The 27,274-nt window shown below is 48.0% G+C and overlaps 1 protein-coding gene across 1 annotated transcript in view; it reads left to right on the plus strand.

Moving 5' to 3' along the window:
• Positions 1–324: 324 nt before the first annotated feature.
• LOC106552704 (cell adhesion molecule CEACAM5) overlaps positions 325–27,274 on the plus strand; it is a 54,066-nt gene continuing 27,116 nt past the window's right edge. The window contains exons 1-4 of the mRNA XM_087727961.1: positions 325–520; positions 3,359–3,733; positions 22,977–23,330; positions 25,881–26,240. Coding sequence (XP_087584087.1) covers positions 436–520; positions 3,359–3,733; positions 22,977–23,330; positions 25,881–26,240 — 1,174 coding nt within the window. The 5' untranslated portion in view covers positions 325–435. The remainder of the gene's footprint in view (positions 521–3,358; positions 3,734–22,976; positions 23,331–25,880; positions 26,241–27,274) is intronic.

Consider the following 27,274-nt stretch of genomic DNA (forward strand, 5'->3'; position numbering starts at 1 on the left):
TTGGAGAAAGAAAAGAAAGGTCGGCAGTTCGGCGGTTCGAATCCCTAGCACAGGTCTCTTGCGTCAGCAGGGGGTTGGACTAGATGACCTCCAAGGTCCCTTCCAAATCTATTACTGCCTCCCCTCGGCTCGTCCAAGCCGGCGAGTCGTGGTAGGGCAGAGCGCCCCGGAGCCGGCTTCTTCTCCTCCTCCTCCTCCTCTCTGCCCGGGATCCTATCTGAGCTGCGTGCCCGTTCCCGGGCTGGCAAAGCGGACGGATCGGGTCCCATCGCTGTGGCTCCTCCCCCGGAAGGCGTGGCCACCGGGCTGGGTGGGGCTGGGCGCCCGGTGTGCCTCTCTCGGCCGGCGGTTGGGGGCGCAGAAACCACTAGGCGCTGCTTCCGACGGGTGGGGGTGGTGGAAGGCGAGCCGCGCGGGTGGACGGCGGAGCGGAGCATGGAGTGGCGGGCAGAAGGGGGGCGCCGCCGCCCTCGGGACCCTCGCGGATGGACGCCCTCCAGGTGGGCGGTGCACTTGGCAGGTAAATAGGGGTGGCGTGGAGGGGGTCCCGTCGGGTCGATCCTTTGAAGTTGGGAGCTCCAGATGTGGGATGGTTGGTTGGTTTTTCCCGGAAAGATCCTCTCGGGGGGGGGGGGGATTCCAGAAAACCCTTGGCTGACCGTGGAAACGCCGTCCCCGCCCCGGATAGCTGCGGCTGGATTCCAGGTCAGGAAGCCCTGGCTGGAATCTGACCAACTTTCCCGAGCTTTAACCGAGATCCCCCACCCCCCCCCACCCCGATCGTTGGTTTGGCTGGCTGCCGATCGGGAGAGTTAGGGGAAGGGAGGGGGTGTCCCAAGCACATCTGCAAACAGCTGGCTCTCAAAAGAGAGAGGGGGGGTCTTTCGTTTGCATTTGGCCCGCAGAGTCTGCTGAGAACTGAATCCTTTGGTTTTCCTGGAAATTCCCTCTCTCTTCCCCCGTTGCAAATTTTAAAACATTTTTTTATTCTTATTCCTTCTTTTCTCTGTTATCTGCTGTCTGCGCGGGGAGCGTGCTTGTTTTTTTTTACAGTATTCAATCGGGTTTCAAGGTTTGTGCAAGAACAATTATCCCAAAAATAGCGTGAGCAGCATAGAAATTCGATTCAAAGCCCAAATTTAACTGGGGGGGACCCTGAGCCTATCCTGGACCATGGCTTTTGTGGGGGAGGGCAAACGACCAATTTTTAATCCTTTCCCGAGCCCCACAAGTTGGCGAGAGAAGCAGGATGCCATGATAGAGGGCATTTGGCATTAAACACAGGTGCTAAATTCTCGTAAACTACCCTGCCTGAATATATAAATAAAAAAGGAGGCTTAAAGGCAACCTGCTAAGTTGTTGAACTAAGTGCCCACGAGATGCTGAAGGCTGCCAACACAACAGGGCTAGAAATCCACGGGGGGGGGGGATTCGAACTCTGTGCCGCCCTGTTGCTGGGCAAGCTTAGCCTGGCCTGTATGGAGCCAGCCATTCAAAGGATGAACCTAGCACCCACTTTTAGCCCTTGTTCCTGGGGGCATTTTTTTAAAAAAAGCGTTAGCAAATCCAAAGGGTATTTTTTTTCTACTCTGTAGACATAACCATCTGTTAGTTGTCTGTGGCAGAACACCGAAGTCGGGGTTTTGTTTTCGCGTGTCGGGAGTATTCGTCTTTCAAGGGAAATCCTGACCATTGCGGGGTTTGTTTTTTTAAATTTCAAAAGGTTTATTGGCTGATCAAAATATAAAATGCGGGAACACGAAGAAAAATGAAACTACAGTGGCCAAATAAGGGAGGAAAGAGAAAGAGAGAGAGAGAGAAATGTGTAGGGAAGCCAGGGAGAAAAAGAATAAAAAGGCATTGATTTCCGGATAATTTTTGTGCAGTAGAATAAGGGAATCAACCCGAAACCTCAACGTTTTACTCGGATAATAATATGTGTTAGGGACACGGTGGCTCAGTGGCGAAGACGCTGAGCTTGTTGATCAGAAAAGGTCAGCAGGTCGGCGGTTCGAATCCCTACTGCTGCATGAGCTCGCGTGACTTGTCCCAGCTTCTGCCAACCTAGCAGTTTGAAAGCATGTAAAAAATGCAAGTAGAAAAATAGGGACCACTTTTGGTGGGAAGTTAACAGCGTTCCGTGCGCCTTTGGCGTTTATTCATGCTGGCCACATGGCTACGGAGACGTCTTCAGACAGCGCTGGCTCTTCGGCTTTGAAACAGAGATGAGCACCGCCCTCTAGAGTCGGGAACGACTAGCACATATGTGCGAGGGGAACCTTTACCTTTAATAATACGTAAAGCACAAGCCAGATCTATAACAATAAACATAGAAAATCCTGAACATTCAATAGAGGATCTTCTCCACCCTGGATTAAATTTAGAACTACCACCAGTAGATCTACCAATCTCTCTTCTACGAAAACCCCCGTGTGTATGAAAGTGAGACATTTGACTAGGCTTTCTTGACAATAGTTGTCAAAGATGGATTCAAAATAGCCAGGCTACAGTCTCATTCCACCCCCCACCCCCACCCCATCCTGGTTTCAATTTCCAGAAAACTTCGCCCTGAGAATGTGATGAGGAATGCAGGAATGAAGGTCCACCATATTTGGAAAGGACCAGGAGGGAGGAATCTATTGTGAAAAGAAGAGGGGGGTGGGCAGGAGAAGGAATACACAGTGGATTTTAGATCCTTTAGCTCAACTATTTGATACACATTTGATGTGTTGTTTCTGTCCGTTTTATGCACTATGTTGCATTTGGCTAAAGTGTCTAATTTTCTTTTGACCACCACCACCCCCAAAAAATAAGCACTTGGCCTTATTCTCGGGGAGAATATTATTTTTGAGGTGCAGGACGCGGCGAGCGTGGCCACCTCATGGCTGCTGCTGTGTTGCAATATTTTTTGGGGGGGTCTGATTTTCGGGGGAGGGCTGATTTTAGCGCGTGCACTCGAAAATTGATTCGATACACATTTGATACATTGTTTCTGTGAATTTTATGCACTACCTTGTGTTTTGCTACCACGTTTCCCCAAAAATAAGACAGGTTCTTATTTTCTTTCCCCTCCTCTCCACTCCGAAATAAGCACTTGGCCTTTTTTGGGGGGGGAGGTCTTATTATTTTTGAGGTGCAGGAGGTGGCGAGCGTGGTCACCTTATGGCTGCTGCTGTGTTGCAATATTTTCGGGGAGGGCTTATTATCTGGGGAGGGCTTATTTTCAGAAAAACTGGGTACACCGGATGAAATAAGCTCCCCTGTCATTTTTTTCTTGTTTTTCTTATTTTTATATTTCATAATTTTCTAACAAGTATTGTGTTTCCTCCTTTTCTCTCCCCCCCCCTCTACTTTCTAGCTTTCATCCTCGGTTCTTCCTTCCTGTTGGCTCAGGGCCAAACAACCATCTTTTACGACATCTCGATCCTGACGAACCCACCAGAGACGTTAGAAGGGCGGACGGTCAACCTGAGCCTCAAACACAAGCCGGCCAATTTTGCGTTCTGCAATTGGTACCGAGCGCTCGATACGAAAGAACACGTGATCGTCACGCACTACCTACCGCCACTCGCTGGGAACACGACAGGGCCTTCCTACACCGGGCGTGAAGTTGCGGGCTTCGGCTGCTCTCTGCTCATTCAAAACCTAACTTTGAATGACTCCGGAGACTACGTGGTCACCATGAATGGACCTTCGGTGCAAGGGAAAGGCAATGTAAAGATACAAGTCTTAGGTATGGTTTACCTTCTCTGGTGCGGTCTAAGAGCCGAGGTGGCGCAGTGGTTAAATGCAGCACTGCAGGCTACTTCAGCTGACTGCAGTTCTGCAGTTCGGCTGTTCAAATCTCACCGGCTCAAGGTTGACTCAGCCTTCCATCCTTCCGAGGTGGGTGAAATGAGGACCCAGATTGTTGTTGGGGGCAATATGCTGACTCTGTAAACCGCTTAGAGAGGGCTGAAAGCCCTATGAAGCGGTATATAAGTCTAACTGCTATTGCTATTGCTATTGCTAAACCCTTTCTGTTTCTGCTGAACCTTGGAAGAGCTGTCGCCTAGTCTTTCCAAGTTCTGTTGGAATGCTTCTTGCCAAGGACTGGAACACTCTCCTTCCTTACTCAGCACAACAGAGTCCGAAGGGACCCTGGAGGTCTTCTAGTCCAACCCCCTGCTCAAGCAGGAGATCCTATACACGTGATGGCAAAACCTATGGCACGCGTGCCACAGATGGCACCCGGAGCCATATCTGCGGCAGTGGTGGGTTTCAAATTTTTTTAGAACCTCTTCTGTAGGTGTGGCCTGCTTTGTGGGAGTGGCCTGCCGGCCATGTGACCGGGTGGGAGTGGCTTGTCGGTCATGTGACCGGGTGGGAGTGGCTTGCCGGCCATGTGACTGGGTGGGAGTGGCTTGCCAGCCATGTGACCGGGTGAGAGTGGCTTGCCAGCCATGTGACCAGGTGAGAGTGGCTTGCCAGCCATGTGACTGGGTGGGAGTGGCCAACTTGTAAAACGTGGTAAAACTCACTTAACAACGCTCTTGCTTAGCAACCTAAACGTTGGCTCAGAAACTCTGGCATTTGAAGCACGCAAGTCTTAAAGGTGTCAAGTTACAAGACCCTCGCACCCCTAACCCTTTAGAAAAAAAAACCCAGGGGTTTTCAAACTTGACAGCTTTAAGACTTGTGAACTTCAACTCCCAGAATTCCTCTTCCAGTCATGTGGGCTCAGGAACTCTGGCATTGAAGTGTGCAAGTCTTAAAGCTGTCAAGTTCCAAGACTCTTGCACCCCTAACTCTTTAGAAAAAAAAAACCCAGGGATGTTCAAACTTGACAGCTTTAAGACTTGTGGACTTCAACTCCCAGAATTCCTCTTCTCGCTCTTCATCTTAGTGATTTTTTTTTAAAGTGATTTTATTAGAATTTATAGGCCGCCCTTTTCCCTGAGGGAACTCAGGGCGGCTTACATAAAATAAAATCTTGATGATGTGCGGACGGGCGGGGGGAGGGAGCTGGAACCGGTTCTAAACGGCACTGTAGATTTGTGGAACCTCTTCTATAGAAGAGGTTAGAACTGGCAGGAACCCACCCCTGATCTGCGGGCACGAGAGCCTCAGGTCAGGTCCACTGCACATGCGTGTGTCCCTCCCACCAGCCAGCTGATTTTCAGGTACCTGCTGGGAATCACATGCACATGTGTGGGGGGGGGTCATGCACGTATGCACGGGGTTGGGGGGATGCGGCGCAAAAATCCCAAAATTTTTGAAACCCACCACTGCCACCCCCCCACACACAGACTGACAGAGAAAGAGAGAGAGGGAGAGAGGGAGGGAGGAAGAAAGAAAGAAGAAAGAAAGAAAGAAAGAAAGAAAGAAGAAAGAAAGAAAGAAAGAAAGAAAGAAAGAAAGAAAGAAAGAAAGAAAGAAGAGTGAGAGAGAGATGAAAGAAAAAAGGGACAGAGAGACAAAAGGAAGGAGGGAGGGAGGGAGGGAGGGGGAGAGAGAGAGAGAGAGAGAGAGAGAGAGAGAGAGAGAGAGAACGAACACATGGCTGGCAAGCCACTCCCACCAGGTCACATGGCTGGCAGGCCACTCCCACAAAGGAGGCCACACCCACAGAGTAGGTTCCAAAAAATTTTGAAACCCACCACTGGCCTGCTTGCTTTTTGATTTAGCACGATAGCTGAAACCAGCCAGGCTGTTACATGTGGTTAGTTTCCACCACTGTTTGTTAACAGACACGGCCGGCTGGGTTTGTATGCTGTCCCAAACTATCATTTGCAATGACTTCCCGTGACATACTACACCAAACTAAATGAAAGAGAAGGACTGAAATGGTATAAGGCCATGATGGAGAACCTATGGCATACGTGCCAGAGGTGGCTGCACCCAGCCCTCTCTGTGGGCAAGCGCACCGTCGCCCCAGCTCAGCCAGCTGGGTTTCTAGCACTGTGGTGCGTGTATACATAAGCACATATGCGTGCACCTTCAGGTTTGGGCACCTAAAAGTTTCGCCGTCCCTGGTATAGTGTTTCTTTCCCAAGCAGGGGGTTGGACTAGAAGACCTCCAAAGCCCTTTCCAACTCTGCTATTCTGTTATTGTTGTTATGTTATTATCTATGAGAGCAGGTTTCCAGTACTTGTGGGGCAGTTACAAGGAAGAGGGGATTGACTGATTCTCTGTCCCGGAGGCAGGGCAAGTAGTAATGTGTGGAAGCTAGTTAAAGAGAGATTCTAACCTAGAACTAAAGAGAAATTTCCTGAGGGTGTGAAAAAGTTGTGAGTGCTCCATCACTGGAGGTTTTCAAGAAGAGACTGGATAACTCTTTGTCCAGAATGGTATAGGATCTCCTGCTCAGGCAGGGGGTTGGACTAGAGGACCTCCAAGGTACCTTCCAACCCTATTATTATATGTTCCAACATGTTATGGTTTTGCTAAGAGGGTGAACTCGGCTGCCGTGGCTTCAGCCGCAGAATGTGATAAAGACTAAATACGACTTCACTTAGGTCAGGGTTTCCCAACTTTAGCAACTTGAAGATGTGTCAACTTCCCAAGTCCCAGATTTCCCAGTGCCAACTGGGGAATTCTGGGAGTCGGAATCCGCCCATCTTCAAGTCGCGAAGGTTTGAGAAACGTTGGCTTAGGGCATTATACAACCCCAGTCGATCTGTACACAGAGGAAAGGAGATTCGGTTTTGGGATCTGGTTGAAACTGCTCGCTGTTCTGGAGAAATGAAGTGAATTTCAGGAATGTTGAATATGTTGTCACCTCCAGAATTGCCTCTGGGATGAGCTTAAAAATCTGTGTGATGGAGAATTGGGCAGCAAAGAGATTGAGGTGCTGTTTTTAAACCTCTTTGGTTGATTCGAGCCGAGGTGGCGCAGTGGTTAGGGTCCAGTATACTGCAGGCCACTTCAGCTGACTGTTATCTGCAGTTCAGCGGTTCTAATCTCACCGGCTCAAGGTTGACTCAGCCTTCCATCCTTCCGAGGTGGGTGAAATGAGGACCCAGACTGTGGGGGGCGATATGCTGACTCTGTAAACCGCTTAGAGAGGGCTGAAAGCCCTATGAAGCGGTATATAAGTCTAACTGCTATTGCTACTCACATGATAGATGAGTGAAAATTCAGTTGTGCTTGCCTACATAGAATATAGAACAAGAGTTGGGAGAGATCTTGGAGGTTTTCTTCACTTAGCCTTCCATCCTTCCAAGGTGGGTCAAATGAGGACCCAGATTGTTGGGGGCAATAGGCTGATACTATAAACCGCTTAGAGGGGGCTGTAAAGCACTTTGAAGTGGTATATAAGTCTATGCGCTATTGCTAATGTCTGTTAAAAGCTATCTCAAGCCACTTCACAACATGAAATTAGCGGCCTGCGTTCCGTATCAATTTTGCACGCACAGATGTGACTCCCATCCAGATACCTCTTGGTGATGAAAATCCTGGCTGGAGACCCATCTTCTACTTCCCCAACTGCAAAGCTGTGGTCCAATGGACCATACCCCAAATAACGTGTGAGTTATATTTTAAGATGTTGAGACTTTAGAAAGAGGGCAGAGAAGAGCCGCCAAAATGATTAGGGGGCCAGAGGCTGAAACATATATAAAGAGCAATTGCTCGAATTGCATATATATATATAATATATATATATATATATATATATATATATATATATATATATATATATTTGAATTGGATATAGAGCTGAGGTGGCGCAGTGGTTAGGGTGAAATACTGCAGGCCACTTCAGCTGACTGTTATCTGCAGTTCAGCGGTTCTAATCTCACCGGCTCAAGGTTGACTCAGCCTTCCATCCTTCCGAGGTGGGTAAAATGAGGACCCAGATTGTGGGGGCGATATGCTGACTCTGTAAACCGCTTAGAGAGGGCTGAAAGCCCTATGAAGCGGTATATAAGTCTAACTGCTATTGCTATATGTCTAGTTTAATGAAAAGAAGGACTAGGGGTGACATGATAGCAGTCTTCCAATATCTCAGGGGTTGCCCCAAAGAAGAGGGAGTCAAACTATTCTCCAAGGCACCTGAGGGCAGAACAAGAAGCAATGGGTGGAAACTAATCAAGGAGAGAAGCAACCTAGAACTAAGGAGAAATTTCCTGACAGTTGGAACAATTGATCAGTGGAGCAACTTGAGACTGGACAATTGCTTGTCTGAAAGCATATAGGGTCTCTGGCCTGAGCAGAGGGTTGGGCTAGAAGACCTCCAAGGTCCCTTCCAACTCCGTTGTTCTGTTACATTTCCTGGATCCAGCAGAGCCTCCAGCACTGAATGTCCACTCAAAAATAACGCACAAGATCCAGCATTGACATAATATTAAAACCAAGGCAGAAATTGGATTTCCTGCTTGGTTGTTCAATACTTGATTTCCCGCAATTAAGACACAGTGTGGGCGTCCACTGAAAAGTGTTGTGTTGGATGTGATTTAAGTGGGACACCAGACTTCTTTTCCAATCGGCTTCTTCGTGCAAGGTGTTAATTTATGTTGCTGTCCTTAAATGCATGTGTGAAAGGACACACACACATACACCCCACTCACCCCAAAACTGCCTGTTGCTGAGCAGATTCTGTGGAGAGAGCTTGCTTTGACCCGTTAAACTCTACTGGTGAATCACTGGTCGCTTCTTGGTTCAGTATTAAAGGCTGCCTTTGTTGCTCTTGAGTTTTTTTGGACTCCACAAAATGATCCTTAAAACACTAGACTTTGGGTCCTTTGGGGTGTTGAATCCGGCTTCCTGATCAATACAGAAAGCCAAATTTAGATATCCTTAATAAATGGCTGTCTAGTCCAGCATTTTCCAATTGTGGCAGCCTTTAAGATGTGGGGACTTTAAAATTCCCCAGACAGCATGCTTGGATTTCAACTCCCAGAATTCCCCAGCCAGCATGCATGGATTTCAATTCCCACAATTCCCCAGTCAGCATGTATGGAGTTCAGCTCCCAGAATTCCCCGGTCAGCATGTATGGAGTTCAACTCCCAGAATTCCCCAGCCAGCATGCATGGAGTTCAACTCCCAGAATTCCCCAGTCAGCATGCTTGGACTTCAACTCCCAGAATTCCCCAGCCAGCATGCTTGGACTTCAACTCCCAGAATTCCCCGGTCAGCATGCATGGATTTCAATTCCCACAATTCCCCAGGCAGCATGCTGGGAGTTCAACTACCAGAATTCCCCAGCCAGCATGTATGGAGTTCAACTCCCAGAATTCCCCGGTCAGCATGCATAGATTTCAATTCCCACAATTCCCCAGGCAGCATGCTGGGAGTTCAACTCCCAGAATTCTCTTGCCAACAGCTGGGACTTCAACTCCCAGAATTCCCCTAGCTACCCGTGGCCATTGTGCATTGGCATTCTAGGAGCTGAAGTCCACATTGATCTGGTCCTTACTGGAGCATATGAAACGCAGGGGAACTTCCCATCCTTGTAACTGGATCTGCTATCAAACTGCTTGGCTTGTTAGGACGTTTTGCAGCATTTATGAGGTTGAGATCCCCTCCGATCCCGTGATAATATTTCACATCCAGTTTTAACAGGAGAAAAAGAAACGTCTAAAGGAACAAAGGATGAGTGAGGCTAGGTGTCTGCCTCAACAAATGTTCTGCTGGTTTGAGGAAGGACAGGACCCAGAGATCATTGCCACTGGTAGCTTCGGGTTAATGCATAAATGTTACTTCTTTATTCCGGAGAGAAATCTTGTTTGAATATTTCCGCATGTTTGAATATTTCCAGATGGGTTGACAAGGCCACCTTGTTGTCTAACACTAATGTTTCTTGAATTGTCCGCCTGCATTTGTGAAGTTGAAATTATTGTCTTTTAACAACCCCATAATCCCTTGCGGGGTGCAGTCTGGGCAAGTGAATGGAGCTAGCAGAGCGTTTTAATGGCCGGATGCCTTTCCCTGTTGCCATTGCAGAGTTTTGTTCGGCAGATATATTCTCATCATGCCCAGAGAGAGAAATATCTGCCTCTAGCTAGGATCGAACTCACAGCCTCCTGAAGGTGAGGAGAGAGCTCCGCTTCTAGGCCCACCCCACCCCTCATTTGTGAAGTTGGAGTGTGTGGGGGGGTAATTCTGTTGAGTCTGAGATTTCTTCGGCCAAGCCTGATGCCCTAGAGGAATCCCTAAAGAACTGCAGGTTTTAAAACACTGAATGTCTCATCCATGAATCTAACAAGAGCTGAAACGTTCGGAGTTCTTGGAAGAGCCTGGAGTATTTCCTCTCTCTTTGGAAGGCCTTCTTCCTCTTTCCGCGTGGCATTGCTAAGCTCTCTTCCTTACTGTCAAGACCAGAGGTGGGGCACTATTACAGTATGTCCCTTTTATGACGTGTGGACTTCCAACTCCCAGAATTCCTGAGCAAGCATGGATGATCGGTTTTCCTGGTCATTCTGTGGCTTTTTCTCTTTGTGTTTGGCTATGGCACACTCCTGCCCAACTGGCCTCTTTTCTCTGCTTTTCCAAAAACCCTCCATGCCAGCACCAAAGGAATAGCCAGATCACAGCCCCTTCCTCATTTATATTTATGCATTTATTTATTTGTATCCCACCTTTATTGTGGTTAGAAATAACTCAAGGTTGGGCCGAGAGAAAGTGACTGGGCCAAAGTCACATTAGCCCCCTGGTGATTGGCTTAAAGGCACCTATCTAGTTTTCGTGCCTATGGTGGGACTAGAACTCCCAGTCTCCTGGTTGATTGGCTCAAAGTCACTCAGTCAGCTTTCGTGGTCTAAGGCGGGGCTAGAACTCACTGTCTCCTGGTGATTGGCCTAAAGGCATCCCATGGGCTTTCGTGCCTGTGGTGGGACTAGAACTCCCAGTCTCCTGGTGAGTGGCCCAAAAGTCACCCAGTCAGTTTTCATGCCTAAAGCAGAACTAGAATTCACTGTCTCCTGGTGTCCTGCCTGGTGCCTTAACCACTTGATCAAACTGGTCGCCCTTCCATCTTCTTCCTTTGCAGCCCCAAATCCTGCCCTCCCCTGTCTGTCATAAAGCTCTTGCAGTTTCTACCAAGGGTGGATGGTGAAGAGGAACAATAGAAGTGTGGGTGTTCCTATCAGGTGCTCATTAGACTGAGGAGTGAGTGTTTGTGTGTGTGTGAGAGAGAGAGAGGGGGGGAGGGAGGGAGAGAGGGAGGGAGAGAAAGGGAGAGACACAGAGGGGAAGAGAGACACAGAGAGAAAGAAAAGGAGAGAGATAGAGAGAGAGAGGGAGAGAGACAGAGAGAAAGGGAGAAACACACACAGAGAGGGAGAGAGACAGAGAGAAAGGGAGAAACAGAGAGGGGGAGAGAGACAGAGAGAAAGGGAGAAACAGAGAGGGGGAGAGAGAAAGGGGGAGACACAGAGAGAGGGAGAGACACACAGAGAGAAAGAAAGGGAGAGAGATAGAGAGAGGGAGAGAGACAGAGAAAAAAGGAGAAACAGAGTGAGAGGGAGAGAGGGAAAGGGAGAGACACAGAAAGAGGGAGAGAGACACACACAGAGAGAGAAAGAAAGGGAGAGAGACAGAGAGAGAGGGAGAGGGGGGCAGAGACAGAGATGGAAAGAGAGAGATGGAGAGAAAGGAAGAGAGACAGAGAAAGGGAGAGAGACAGAAAGAAATGGGGAGAGAGAGAGAGAGAGAAGGAGAGAGATGGAGAGAGAGAGATGGAGAGAAAGGAAGAGAGACAGAGAGAGGGGAGAGATGGAGAGAGAGGCAGAGACAGATGGAGAGAGAGAGAGAGATGGAAAGAGAGAGAAAGATAGATTTTATTTCTTATATTAAATAGTACAACAGATCTTCAGTTAATCACAAAGTTGCTTGGGGGGGCCTTGGGGCCAGTCAGCCTTAAGCCAGCCGATGCTGCAAGCTGGTTCTGAGAGAAACAACAGAGGCTGTTTTTCTTCTTCCAAATCTCAAGAAAAAGTGAGGGAACGATGAAAAAAAAAAAGCCCATAGCTTTGATCGCCTGCTGCTTTAGATAAAGCAACCACCTCTTCAGCATATGCTCCTCTTCAACTTGCAAGATGCTGAGTCCTTTAGTTCCATGGGCCCCATTGAGAGAGCCCCCGCCCCCTCCTTTCTCTGCATTTCTGCCTCTGTCCTTCCCCAGAAGGAATCTTTGCCGTTGTTTCGGCTGCCAACCGCAGTGTAAATATAGGAGAATTGTTTGGTTAAACAACTGATGTCCTTGCTCGATGTCCGGAATGTTCTGTCTCTTTTGAGAGAAGGAAAAATATTTGTAGAACTTTGCCTTTTTCCTTCCCACCGTCCCCCAAGATGTGATGGCTGAGAACCCACCACTTCATTCTACTTTTTCATCACTTGGTTAAATTTATGTGTGTCCGTCTCACTATCCAAAGAGTCTTTTTTAAAGAATATTTTTTTTATTCTCTTACATACCATTTTAAGTATACGTCCACATAATTGTTATTCTTCTTTACATTTATCATTCTTACACATTTATTTCACTCAATAGGTTATAATATACAGTTTGGGTTGCTTTATTCACCATTCCTTCCTCCTGTTGTAACTCCACCTTATTTTCCCTTTCTTTTCTCCCTCCCTCCCTTCTCTACTTTCTTCCTTCCTCCTCTCCTTTCCCTTCCTTCTTCCCTTACCTCTCCCTTACTCCTACTCTTCCTCTTTCCCTTCCTACCCTTCTCCTTCCTTTTCTCTCCCTTCCATCCTCCTTTCCTTTCCCTTTCCTTTCTCCCTCCCTCCCTTCTCTACTTTCCTCCTTCCTCCTCTCCTTCCCCTTCCTTCTTCCCTTACCTCTCCCTTACTCCTACTCTTCCTCTTTCCCTTCCTACCCTCTCTCCTTCCTTTTCTCTCCCTTCCATCCTCCTTTCCTTTCCCTTTCCTTTCTCCCTCCCTCCCCTCTCTACTTTCCTCCTTCCTCCTCTCCTTCCCCTTCCTTCTTCCCTTACCTCTCCCTTACTCCTATTCTTCCTCTTTCCCTTCCTACCCTCTCTCCTTCCTTTTCTCTCCCTTCCATCCTCCTTTCCCTTTCCTTTCTCTCTCCCTCCCTTCTCTACTTTCTTCCTTCCTCCTCTCCTTCCCCTTCCTTCTTCCCTTCCTGCCCTTTCTCCTTCTCTTCCTCTCCCTTCCATCCTCCTCTCCTTATCTCTTTCTTCTTTCCCCCCGTCTTCCTTTCATTCTCTCCTCCTCTCTCCCTTTCCCAAAGAGACTCTTTTAATAGTAGTGGGCAGCTTCTTACTGTACATTAGCCTTTGGTGATCTGTCAGCCTCTGGGTGCATTGAGTTCAAGTCCCATAAACCACCCACCCAATCCTCACCCAGCGTTGCTTTTACAAAATTTGGTGTGGAAGGTCTGAAGGGTAGCGTTGTTTCAAACTACTACTATAGTAATGAAAGAGCTTGTTTGGGCTAGTGGTGGAAGTGCTGGCCCAGAAGCCAGGAGTGTGAGTTCTAGTCCTGTTTCAAGCTGGCTGGGTGACTTTGGAACAATCATCAGGAGACTGGGAATTCTAGCCCCATCTTAGGCATGAAAGCCAGCTGAGTGATTTGGGGCCACTCAGCAGGAGACAGTGAGTTCTAGTCCCACCTGGGTAATTGGGACAATCACCAATCCTATCTCCCACTTAGCCCCACAGAGTTATTGTTACAGGGAAAAATTGGAGGAGGAAGGAGTATTAAGTATGTTTGCCATCTTGAATTATTTATCGAGTAACAAGGGAAGGGAAGGAGGAGAAGGGAGGGAGGAAAAGGAAGGAAGAAAGAGGAGAAGAGAGAGAAAGGGAAGAGGGAGGGAAGGAAGAAGGAAAGAGACAGGAAGGAGGGAAGAGAAAAAGGAAGGAGGGAAGGAAAAGGGAGGAACGAAAGAAGGAAGGGGAGGAAGAAGGAAGGAAAGAAAGAGGAAGGAAGGAAAAGAAAAGAAAGAGGAAGAAAGAAAAGAAAAGAAAAAGAAAGAAAGAAAGAGGAAGGAAGGAAAGAAAAGAAAAGGCATTTTAAGTGCCCGAGGAAGCATTAGTGAAATAATAAAATCAATATTGTTCCAGTATTATCTCCAGGTCCTTAAGAAAATGCCTTTGCAACATTTAGACTGTATTTTCAAGGCTAGCGATTGTATTCTGTTGACCGAGAGAAGATACTAAGGGTTGTACGAGCGAGTTCTCCTTATTTTGAATGTGAGTCCGTTAACCAAGACGTGGCAAAGGAGGAGCAGAGAAAGATCTTGCTTCCTGTTCATTTGACGAGTTCCCTTGATACTTCAAACCTGGCCTCACTCTCTTTTTCCTTCTTCTGTTCTGGAGACAGATTCCGCAGAAACAATTAGTCAAAAGTTGGGTCAGCAGTTTCGGGAAACTGGGGTCTCTCAATAGGGTTTTACACAATGGTTAGGACAGTGTTTCTCAACCTTGGTGACTTTAAGTCCTGTGGACTTCAACTCCCAGAATCCCCCAGCTGGGGGATTCTGGGAGTTGAAGTCCACAGGACTTAAAGTCACCAAGGTTGAGAAACACTGGGTTAGGGCTTTTCTTACGAAAGCCCATGGAGATTCGCGCTACATTCCCCCCCCCCCCCCGGCCTGCCGTTGCAAAGTCCTGCACATTCCTTCTCTTTCCTTGTTTTTCATTAACCCAACAGCTATTTTCTTTTTTTAATTGGCTGGCACCAGGCCTAGATAATGAGACTGCTGGCATCGGGGGCATTGCCCAAAGACGCAGACAAGAGCGTCCGTAGGGAAAAAATTAAATTGGACAGCCTTTTGAGATCCAGACGGGAACGGCACCCGTTTGGCTGGCAAGGGAGAGAATTGAGATTTTGTCCGAGTTTGTTGCATAAATTCAAATCCAGAAAGCGTGCACAGATAACTGATTCAGCTGGATTAATGAACTTCTTTATATACATAAGGCTAGATGAATAAATGTACAATACCAACAGGTGGTTCTTCCAAGTAAACGCAAGGCAGGAGAGTTACCGGCAAACGCAAACAGCTAGCTTCATTTCAGCAGACAAGCCCAGACAAACTGCTAGTTTACTTCTCAGAGCAGCTGACTGCTTAAGTTTCGGTTTCAATTCTCTGCACAGACTCAGATCTGTTTAAGTTCCCATTGGCTGACTTAGTTGCCATGCCTATTCATTGGCTGACCTTGTTCCCATGCCTCTCCCAATCATGAATCTTTTAACAGATTGATCCCAGGTGGTGCGTTGAAAATGAAACAAGGAAGAGGCGCTCATCTATTATTTATTCAGAAATGGCCCTCCAGAAGCAATTTATTCTCCTTTCTTTAACCAAATCCGTGATGAATCTATGGCACGCATACCACAGTGGCCAGCAGAGCCCTCCCTGCGGCGTGCCAGCCATCACCCCAGCCCAGCTCCACTGCGCATGCGCACACGCCCCCACCAACCAGCTGGTTTTTGTGTCTCTGCCATGCATGCATGGGGAGGCGGGGGGCATGTGGGGGGCACTTGCATTGCATTTGGGGGGCTCATGCAACCGCCCACAACTCATTTTGGGCCTCATAGGTTTCCTGCACCATCCTGGAAGCCAAAACGGGGCGCAGGGGTGCCAAGCAAGGCCTCCTGTGCCCCGTTTTGGGCCGAGAAAACCTCCTGCACTAACCTGGAGCCCAGGTGGCGCAGTGGGTAGAGTGCAGTACTGCAGGCCACTTCAGCTGACTGCTAAGCTGCAGTTTGACAGTTCAAATCTCACCGATTCAAGGTAAACTCAGCCTTCCATCCTTCCGAGGTGGGTAAAATGAGGACCCAGATTGTTGGGGGCAAGAGGCTGACTCTGTAAACTGCTTAGAGAGGGCTGTAAAAGCACTGTAAACAGAGTGTAGACACTGTAGACAGAGCTGAGGTGGTGCAGTGGTTAGGGTGCAGTACTGCAGGCCACTTTAGCTGACTGCTAAGCTGCAGTTCGGCGGTTCAAACCTCACCGGCTCAGGGTTGACTCAGCCTTCCATCCTTCCGAGGTGGGTAAAATGAGGACCCAGACTGTGGGGGCAATATGCTGACTCTGTAAACCACTTAGAGAGGGCTGAAAGCCCTATGAAGCGGTATATAAGTCTAACTGCTATTGCTATTGCTACTGCTATGGAAGCCAAAAATGAGCGAGGGGAGGCAGGGCTGATGCACAAGAAGGGGGCTCACAGTGCATTTTGGGGGTTTGTGCATGCCCTCTTTAGGCACTTGGCACCGAAAAGGTTAACCGTCACTGAACTAAACAATAACTTTTTCCTCTGTCGCTTGTTTAAAAAGCCTTTAAATTTGAACCCGTAAAATTGTCTGCAAACGTATAAAGTCACTTTTTAAAATTATTTTTGGCCTGAGTTTTCATAGCCAGCCCAGCCGTGTTTGTCAACTAGGGCAAAAAAAAATAATTAATCAGAGAGCAAGGAGTTTATTGTCGCCAGAGAAGTGCCGTATCCTGCCGTGGAATTATCACTTTTTAATCATGAACCGCGGAGCTTGGCAAAATAAACCGGAGGTTTCTGGTCGTGGTTAGAGCCCATTCCGTATGCGAAGGATGAATCGGTTTGCTCAATTTGAACGCCAGACCCAAATAGATCAGCATACAAGCTAGTCCTCTGCTTGCGACCACAACTGGGATCAGAATTTCCGTCGCTAAGCAGAGTGGCTGTTGAGGGAGTCATGCTTCATTTTGCAACCTACTTTTTATTTTTTTGCAATGCTTGTTAAGCCCTTAATAGCAGTTAGCAGTTAGACTTATATACCGCTCCATAGGGCTTTCAGCCCTCTCTAAGCGGTTTACAGAGTCAGCATATCGCCCCCCCACAGTCTGGGTCCTCATTTCACCCACCTCGGAAGGATGGAAGGCTGAGTCAACCTTGAACCGGTGAGATTTGAACCGCCGAACTAGCAGTCAGCTGAAGTGGCCTGCAGTACTGCACTCTACCCACTGCGCCACCTCGGCTCCTCTTAAGTGAACCCAGCTTCCCTCGTTGACTTTGGCTGACTCATCTGGAAAGGTTGCAAATTGTGACCTTGGGACATTGTCACTGTAGCAAATACATCTCAATTACATCTCAATTACATGGACTAGGACCTGGATATCTCCGTGATCACCTCCTGCAACATACTTGCAACATACAAGAGCCGAGGTGGCGCAGTGGTTAAATGCAGCACTGCAGGCTACTTCAGCTGACTGCAGTTCTGCAGTTCGGCTGTTCAAATCTCACTGGCTCAAGGTTGACTCAGCCTTCCATCCTTCCGAGGTGGGTGAAATGAGGACCCGGATTGTTGTTGGGGGCAATATGCTGACTCTGTAAATCGCTTAGAGAGGGCTGAAAGCCTTATGAAGCGGTATATAAGTCTAACTGCTATTGCTATTGCTATTGCTACTTCCCAGCGCCCAATAAGATCTCACAGGGTGGGCCTTCTCCGGGTACCATCGACTGCACAATGTCGTCTGGTGGCTCCTCGGAAGAGGGCCTTCTCTGTAGCTGCCCCGGCCCTATGGAACGATCTACCCCCTGAGATCCGGACCCTCCCCACCCTCTCGGCCTTCCGAAAGTCTGTTAAGACCTGGCTGTTCCGGCAGGCCTGGGGCTGCTGATCTCTGATTGAGCTTCAGCCCCATTAACATCGAGCGTATGTTGTGTCCTGCTTTCAATCTGTTTTAATTTGTTTTGTCTTATATTTTAAATTTTTAACATCCTCTTTTTTAAACTGTCTTTTATGTAAGCCGCCCGGAGCCCTCCGGGATTGGGTGGCATACAAATCTATTAAAATTGACAAATTGACAAAATTACTGTGTTTCTCCAAAAAATAAGACAGGGTCTTATTTTCTTTTGACCCACAAAATAAGCACTTGGCCTTATTTTCGGGGAGGTCTTATTATTTTTGAGGTGCAGGAAGCGGCGAGCGGGGTCACCTCCTGGCTGCTGCTGTGTTGCAATATTTTTGCGGGAGGGCTTATTTTAGCGTATGCGCTCCAAAGCCCAATTGGGCTTATTATCTGTGGAGGTCTTATTTTCGGGAAAACAGGGTATCAGTTGTCCACATTTGGATCGTTGTGACCAGTGAGGGATCCTGTCACAGTCCTAAGTGCAAAGACCAGCAGTGAGTCTCTCTTTTTTCCGCAACGTTGTAACTTTGAATGTTATTTATTTATTTATTTGTTTGTTTGTTTGTTTGTTTGTTTGTCTTGTATGCCACCCACTCCCGGAGGACTCGGGGCGGCTCACAAAAGACAAGGGAAAGGGGGGAAATGAGACAAAGACAACATATTAAAAACAAAACCAACATTCACAATTTCCGTGGAGGTAAATGCTTCTCAGCCCCCACCCCCCCGGCCTGCTGGAGCAGCCAGGACTTGGTGGCTTTGCAGAAGGCCGGGAGGGTCGTAAGGGTCTGGATCTCTACAGGGAGCTCGTTCCAGAGAGCCGGAGCTGCAACAGAGAAGGCTCTCCCCCGGGGGGTCGCCAGCCAACATTGGCTGGCAGATGGAATCCAGAGGAGACCCAACCTGTGAGATCTTATCGGTCTGAGAGAGGTAATCGGCAGGAGGTGGTCTCTCAGGTACCCAGGTCTGATGCCATGTAGGGCTTTATAGGTAGCGACCAGCACCTTGAAGCGGATTCGGAGACTAATAGGTAGCCAGTGCAGCTCGCGGAGGATAGGTGTAACGTGGGTGTACCTGGGTGCACCCACAATCGCTCGCGTGGCTGCACGTTGGTTAAACGTACGGTCGTAAGACGAGGCCTGCCTGTGTGTTACGTTCGTGATGAGCGCCTTCTCAATTGTCTTGGAAGAAAGGAAGAAAGAAATATAAATGCCTTCCTGGTTGGATGTATATCAAGATTGGGTAGGCAAGATTAATGCGTGCCAAGAATTGTCTGGTGCTTTTTCCTGCACTATAAAAGGATGCAGTGTCTCTCTCTCTGTCTCTCTCTAGTCAAGGTAAATTCCTGGGGATTTTGTGGATCCAAACGGGTTTTTTTCTTGGCCACCGTACAGAAAATTATTTGCCATTGATGACTTGCAAAATGTTTTTCAACGTTCAGTCTGCTCTGTCGCTTTCTGTCCAACGCGACAGGTTGTCTGAAATGGTATAAGGCTGGGGTGTCAAACTTGATTTCACAGAAGGCCATAATCAGGGTTGTGTTTGACCTCCAGGGTCAACACTTTCTCGACGTCACTCGTGTCGGGGGTGCCTGTGGAGGCCGGAGCGCTCTGCCAGTGAAAACGTAATTTGTAATTCGTAATTTAATGATCTTATATGCCGCCCGATCCCGTAGGACTCCGGGCGGCTTACAAATACGAGATAAAATAAAACAACAAATAGGGGAGGAATGAAAACAGTTTAAAAAACACAACATACATTTGGCTTAGCTGGGGGCTGGACCTGGTTCATAGATCAACAGCCCCACGCCTGCCGGAACAGCCAGGTTTTGGTGGCTTTTTGGAAGGCCGCGAGAGTGGGAAGGGTCCGGATCTCTGCAGGCAGATTTGTATTTGTATTTTATTATTTGTATGCCGCCCTTCTCTGGGAGGACTCAAGGCGGCGAACAATTCAAGGGGGAAAAAAGGGGGAACATAAAAAGACAAAATACAAATAATAAAAGTAGACAACAGTCGCACAACCATACATGTCGAGAGGAGAGGGAACTCATCACCCCCAGGCCTGCCAGCAAAGCCAGGTTTTGACGGCTTTTCGGAAGGCCTGGAGAGAGGTGAGGGTCCGAATCCCTGCGGGGAGTTCGTTCCAGAGGGCCGGAGCTGCCATAGAGAAGGCCCTCCCCCGGGTAATAGCCAGGTGGCATTGGCTGGTAGATGGCACCCGGAGGAGGCCAACCCTGTGAGATCTAATGGGTCTGTGGGAGGTCGTTCCAGAGAGCCGGAGCAGCTACAGAAAAGGCTCTCCCCTGGGAGGTCGCCAGCCGGCATTGTCCGGTCGACGGCACCTGGAGGAGGCCTAGCCTGTGGGTTCTTATCAGCCGTTGGGAGGTATGTAGCAGGAGCTCCTGAGCTCCGTTTCCGACTGCGACAGCCTCCTGCAGCACTCTGCCGGTGAAAGTGGCGCTCGGGAGGGCTGCACGTGGTCCTCTGTTTTTGCTAGCAGAGGCACTGTGGGGCGGTCCCTCACTATTTCCAGGGCGCCCCGCGGGTCAGATCTAAGCAGTTTGACCCCCCTGGTATAAGGTTTCCAGCCTGAGCAGGGGGTTTGACTGGAAGACTTCTAAGGTCCCTTCCAACTCTGTTATTCTACGTACCAGGGGTGGGTTTCAACCGGTTCGTGGCGGTCCCTGCGAACCGGTTGGTCGCCGAACTCGGAAGTAAGTAACTTCCGGGAACGGCAAAGGGCGCGCCCGCCCGCCCGCGGTCCTTACCCGGTTTTGACGAGTTCTGTGCTTCCACGCATGCGCAGGACGCATACAGCGCCTGCGCGATCGTCCAGGAGCAGCTGGAGCGTCGTGCAGACGTTAGTACGCATGCGTGCATCGCGCGCGTGCACGAGGATGCCGCCGGCCCTATTCCAACCGAACCGGTTGGAACGGGGCAAGAAACCCACCCCTGCTACGTTCTTGTACTTAGCTTTCCTGAGCTGAAAGTTAGCCGAGGGCTGCAGCTTCCTGCACCTTTATGCAATCTGTTGTGGCACAAATCCTCCTGAGGCGGCTCATCATCTTCTAGATCCCCGGAGGATAGAAATGGTCCCATTGTGCTGCTTTATTTCATCACCTAACAAGACTTGGCAATTCCCTCGGAAAGCAAGGAGGGAGAAGATCAGCCGTGCCTGAAAATGGCGCCGGCGGGGACCAGAGGTCAAAACAAGAAGGCAGCGTAGGAAATCCTCGAATGCCAATAATTGTGTGTTTCGGTGCAGCTTTTCTGAAACACGGGGAGGTGGAAATCGTCTGCACCAGAACACAAAGCTTGCAGTGAGGGAATTTTGGAGGTTGTCGCATTTGCGGGAGCTGGGAGGGGAGGCCACGTCCCTAGCAGCCTTACACAAGTTGTCTTCAATGTACCCCAAGTGGTCGCCAGCCAGCATTGTCCGGTCGACGGCACACGGAGGAGGCCTAGCCTGTGGGTTCTTATCGGACGTTGGGAGGTGTGTAGCAGGAGACGGTCTCTCAGATATCCAGGTCCAATGCCATGTAGGGCTTTAAAGGTAATCACCAGCACTTTGTAGCGCGTCCGGAGACCAATAGGGAGCCAGTGTAGCTCGCGGAGGATAGGTGTAACATGGGTGTAGCGAGGTACACCCGATATCGCTCGCGCGGCTGCATTCTGGACCAACTGTAGTCTCCGAACACTCTTCAAGGGCAGCCCCATGTAGAGTGCTTCAACTCCTCTGGGAAGGCTGTCCACAAGGTTCAGGGGTGTGTTTATGGGACTTTTTGACCATTCTTCCAGAAGCGCATTTGTGAGGTCGCACACTGATGTTGGAGGAGTTTACGTGGCCTACCACTTCGTGGCTGAGTTGCTGTCGTTCCCAAACACTTCCGCGTTCTTATAATACAGCTGACAGTTGACGGTGGGATATTTAGGAGCGAGGAAATTTCACGACCGGATTTGTTGCACAGGTGGCATCCTATCACACTTCCACGCTGGGATTCACTGAGCTCCTGAGAGCGACCGATTCTTTCGCCAATGTTTGTAAAAACAGTCTGCATGCCTAGGTACTTGAGTTTATATACCCCTGTGGCCATGGAAGGGATTGGAGCACCCGATTCTGATTATTTGGATGGGTGAGGCAATACTTTTGGCAACATGTATAACTTGTCGAAGTTGGTCGGATGCTTTTTGGTTGAATGGGTTCACTTTTGATTCCTCTGTTTTTTAAGGTGCGCTTCATTGATCTGTTATGTGTTTTACTGGGTCCATTAAAAAAAACTGAACGAATTGAGCAATGACAAACAAAAAAGGCATTTGGGAAAGGGCTTTCCGTGCGAATGTGCGGATTCTTTAACACTGTGATGGCGAACGTATGGCACCCATGCCACGGGGGGGAGAGCGTAGAGCCCTCTCTGCGGGCAGGCAAGCTGTCGCCCCAGCTCAGCTCCACTCTGCATGTGCCCGTGTATCCCGCAGGCCAGCTTTCTGGTTTTCGGGTCTCTGCCACATATGTGGAAGATACGTGAGCATGCACGGAGGAGCATGGGGGGTTCGCACACATGTGCGGGGGTGGGCACACAGGGAGGGCATCACACATCCATTGCGTTATGGGTGTGTGCAGGCACGATCTTTCAGCATGCAGCGCCGAAAAGGTTAGCCATCATTGCTTTAACACTTCCTCTGTATTTGATGAGATCTGTTGCTTCCTTGCGTGGTCTCCCTTCCCCTCCGTAGGATTGGCATCCGCCTCATGTTGCCGCTCTATGAATGGAGGATTTTTCAACGTAATACTGATGACGGGTTCCTTGGTTATTTTGCCCCTCTTTTTAAGTCCTTAATACAGGTAATCCTCAACTTATACGATCAATACATTTTCATGGCTAAGCAAGACAGCGGTTAAGGCCATTTTTGTTCCATTTTACGACCTTTCTGGCCACCGTTGTTAAGTGGATCACCGCCGCTCTTAAGTTAGTAACATGGTTGCTAAGTGAATCTCGCTTCCCCGTTTTGACTATGCCGGTCAGAAACCACAACTCTGCAACCGTCACAAATATGAGTCGGTTGCCAAGCATCTGAATTTTGATCGCGTGGCCATGGTCGTAAGTGTGGAGAACAATCCTGAGTCACTTGTTTCAGTGTCGTCATAACTTCGGTCACTAAATGGACAGTTGTAAGTCGAGGACTACCTGTATTTCTCTGTCTCTGGACTTCTACGGCTGTGAAATGCTGTCGTCCTACAGTGTGTTTCTCTGTGATGCTCCCCAATTGATCGTCCTCGCGACTGTTGGTATCTGTGTCTGTGTGTAAGAGGTGCTTGGTTCTTTTTCCTGGACTTTGTGATCTGCTTAAAATTGGTGGTGGTGGGTGGATGACTTGATTCCCCAGCAATCTGGAGTCTCCTCTGCCCCTTTTCTATCCTCACAGGTGCTGTCCTTAAAGTCACCATCACCGGGCCTTCTCATGTGCTAGAAAACCAACCTGTCACTTTTCATTGTTCCTCTTTGGGTTTCAATGTTTCCTACTCCTGGTTGAAGGGAGGCCAACCGATTGAAGCAGGAGGGAAAGTCCTTGTGAAGAACAACAGCCAGACCCTCACGCTCCTTACAACTTCTCGAAGTGACGCAACCAGCTATACCTGTTCTGGGCAAAATAGCTTCTCGGCCAGCAGCAGTGAGCCTCACCAGCTTGACATCTTCTGTAAGTTTAGGCTGGAAGTGTCCCTTCCCATCCAGCCAATGGCTCACCGTCAGTTCATCTTCTTTACGGGTCGGAGTCTGGGCAACTGAATGGAACTGAGGGTTTCCTGGCCAGATGCCCTTCCCTGTCGCCAATGCAGAGTTTTGTTCAGCAGATATATTCTCATATCTGCCTCTACCTAGGATCGAACTCGCAGCCTCCTGATGGTGAGGCGAGAGCTCCACCTTTAGGCCACTGCACCACTCTAATGGCTCACCATCAGTTGGCCCCTTTTAATAGACCCTCGGGGGGGGGTGATGGCTCAGTGGTTAAAGACACTGAGCTTGTCAACTGGAATGCTGATAAACTGGGTCCGAGACCCGAGCACCACGAGACAGGGTGAGCTCCCGTTACTTGCTCCAGTTCCGGCCCACCTAACAGTTTGAAAGCAATTGCAAGTAGATAATTAGGTACCACTAATTAACAGTAACAGTGTTCCATGTGCCTTTGTGGAATAGCTATGCTGGCCCCATGACCACAGGAAATGTCTTTTGACAACACTGAGTCCCTCGGTCAAAAAATGATGATGAGTTGGACACAACTGGCTAGTAGACTTTTAGTAGACTCTCAATAGAAGACACAGTGGTACCTTAGTACTCATCATTAATTGATTCCAAGAGGTGTAGCAAAAACGATGAGTACTAAACACATTTTTCCCATAAGGAATAATTTTTATGAGTTCCCAAAGCAAAGACAATGCACGTTTTGAAGGCAATCTGTAAAAAGATGGGGTCGGATATCATTACTTTACATGAGAAATAAACCTAAAAATTAAGACAAGCTTGGATTTAAAAAAGTTTTAAAAATTGCCTGTACTGATGGGAGGAAAAAGCTCAAAAGTACACAAAAAAAATGACCACAAAAGCTAGTATAAGACAGCAAGGGGATGTGCACAGGGCAAGAGCTACTGTGTGAAAGGGCAACCGGCACTGACAAATTCTAGCTTGTGTGTTTAGTACTAAACAAATAACAAGTACCGGGGACGAAATTTTCTCATTGAGATGCATTGAATGCCAAATTCGATGAGTTTCAAAGCAGCTGGGTACCAAGATACCTAAATAAATGACTTTTGACAAATGTCTTTTGATGTCTTTTCTCCCCTGGCTAACTGAAGACAGCTGGCTTTAGAAGGAAGGAGAAGCAACCTCAAATTCATTTGCCACCTTCGTCATGTGTATGGTTCTAGTCTCTTATCTCTCTCTTTCCTTGGAATGGTTGATTTCAGGTTAATCTGCGTCCAAGGAAGGATGAGACTTTGCCCCTTCTATTTTGTTTATTTTTTTCCCCTGCTCTGCCCTGTGTGACAATGATTCTTTCAGCCCAAAGAGCTGAAAGACGTTCATTCTGAACCTGAAGGCAGGAAATAGTTGGTGATTTGAATCCAGGATCCAGTCCTGTTATTTATTTTCAAGTACTGCCTTGAAAACCAGCAGGGTGGTGTTAGCCTAGTAACTCTCCTTCAACCCAACCTGCCTCCAAGGACCATCAAACAAGCTCTTTGCTCTTGCTTGAAAAAAGAATAATAGGAACCAGCTTCTTCACTGAGCTTAAAACTAGCTTGAGTTAAAGCTTTGAGCGTGAAAACGAGCAAGAAATAAAAGAGGATCCAGAAAACTGGAGCTCCGTAATGTTTTGAGGTTATTGTTGGGTTTTAACCAGACATTCCCTAGTTTTCCACTCTCTGGGATTTCTCCGTATATAGAGCCAGCATATGGTTACACCCAGTGGTGGGTTGTCAATATTTTTACTACTGGTTCGGGTGCGCTCCTGCGCACACTTGCACACATGTGCGAAAGCATCTGGGTGGGTGGGCGGAGCCTTCTGCCACCTCTACTACTGGTTCGCCCGATCCAGGCCAAACTGGGAACAACCCACCTCTGGTTACACCCCAAAATTAGGATTTTATTTTCAGATGGGTTTAGGACAACTTTCCAGGCCCAATTCGCTGCAGGACAATTCAATGCTGTATTTAATCGTTTCGTTTGGGTATTTTTTTATTATCGGTGATCACGTTTTGGTCGAAATTATTGTAACTCTTTTATTTATGGAGTAGCTTCTTTCTGTTGTTGTTATTGGTCACAGATCCATCAAAATCCATGTAAAGTTTTGTATTGGTTGAATCGTCCTGAAGCGAGTTTGCCCCAGCAAAAGTTGGCTGCAGGGAGATGTCCTATTCCGTTTTGAGGGTTCCACCACAAAACCGCGGTAGACTAAAGCGCGCTCGACGAAAGCGCGTATGTGACGTCATCACAGCGCGACGAAAACAGCACGCTGTGAGCGGTAAACTTAAAATTAACGCGTAAATCTAAACCTAACCCCCCCCAAACCTAACCCTAAACCTAACCCTAAACCTAACCCTAAGCCTAACCCTTAACCTAACCCTATACCTAACCCTTAACCTAACGCTAACCCTTAACCTAACCCTAAACCTAACCCTAACCCTTAACCTAACCCTAACCTTTATGTGAATCGGCTTGCTTTAAAAGCACTTTTTAAAGCGCCCTTTTTTCTCCGCGGTTGTATTTGTCGCGCTGCTGATGACGTCAGGTACGCGCTTTAATCGGGCGCGCTTTAGTGGACCGCGGTTTTGACGGGTCACGGTTTTGAGACGTAATGCCATAATAAGACTGGTAGTTTTCCTAAGTAGCATGGTTTTCTTTCCCCCAACATATGACTTTCCTGTGTTTGATCCAGACGGGCCTGAACTCCCCGTAATCAACCCCCTACAACAAGTTTACAATGAGCATTCCACTCTCAACCTCTACTGCTCTGCCGTCTCTAATCCACCTGCAAAGTTTTCTTGGTATCTTAATGGAGAGCGTCTGGCGCGTCAGAACGAGTCTCACCTGGCCCAGCGTCTTACTCTGAAGAACGCTGGGAACTATACTTGTCAAGTTGACAATGTCGAAACTGGACTCTCCAAAGCCGTCGTACTGGAGATCAGCATCCGGGGTGAGTAGCTTGGACGGCCAAGCTCACCCAAACCTTTTGGAGGACTTGCTGTGGGGTGATTTCTCTGGCTATCTTATTTTGGTGTGACTCTTTCTTCGCTTCCTGTCATCTCGGTACGTCCGTTTCAAGAGCTCTGCATGGATTTGATTTTGGACGTTCCTGCATTTTTGGGTTTGAGTTTTGTTTATCACGGTACTCCACCGTGGGATGAAGTAGTAATGAAGCATTACTACTTCAACAGGCTGTTCCTCTTTTATTTTGAGTTCCTTCTCTTATTCTGTACCTGTGATCTGGGTAGACTAGATTCCACCTGATTCCTCTAAACGACTGAAAGTCATTCCAGTAGAAATTAGCTCCTACACGTTGTCCCTTCAACATGTCACCATCAAAGCTTCTCCTTTATGCTCAATGCAGTCCTATTTTGAGCCTGTTCTGATAGTCGAACTTAGTTCTTTTCCTTGTGTTTCTCAACACTCTGAGCTTACATTTTCTTTCCTCGCCTTGTGAGACCCCCAATAGTTAAAACAGTTGTGCAATTTTTGTTAGCCTTTCTTCTTCTTTTTTTCATTTACCTTCTCTTTAAACCCTGTTTCATTTATATCTTTGGCACTGAGAACTGGCCAGATTCTGGCTACGTTTTCAAGCCCACCCATCGATATTCACTCGGACTCTATAACTGTTCGATATTCTTTTCTTCTGTTTATTTTATCTGCTTCAAGCTTGCCTCGTTTGAAGCGTCTCTCCACCACTTTCCTTCTTGGTGGTTATGGGATATCTTAGAAATGGTTCAGAAACCAGCTATTGTTTTACAGCGAAGCCACCCAGATGATGTTCCTGAAAAGATAAACCTCGTATTTCCTTTTTTTTTTTTTTAATGGCTAAATTTTGGCCTCGTCTTTTCCCAACTTCCCATTTTAGCCATGGAACATTTGAGGTCCCTTGACAAAAATATTCCCGTCCAGGGGAAGAGAAGTGATTTATATCAAAGTTCTCCATCCTTTTCTTTTGTTTTTTGGTTCTGTTACCACTGCTTT

This window comes from Thamnophis sirtalis, unplaced genomic scaffold, assembly GCF_051295495.1.
Source record: "Thamnophis sirtalis isolate CommonGarterSnake01/CBP01778 unplaced genomic scaffold, rThaSir2_p1.2 scaffold_13, whole genome shotgun sequence".
NCBI lineage: Eukaryota > Metazoa > Chordata > Lepidosauria > Squamata > Natricidae > Thamnophis > Thamnophis sirtalis.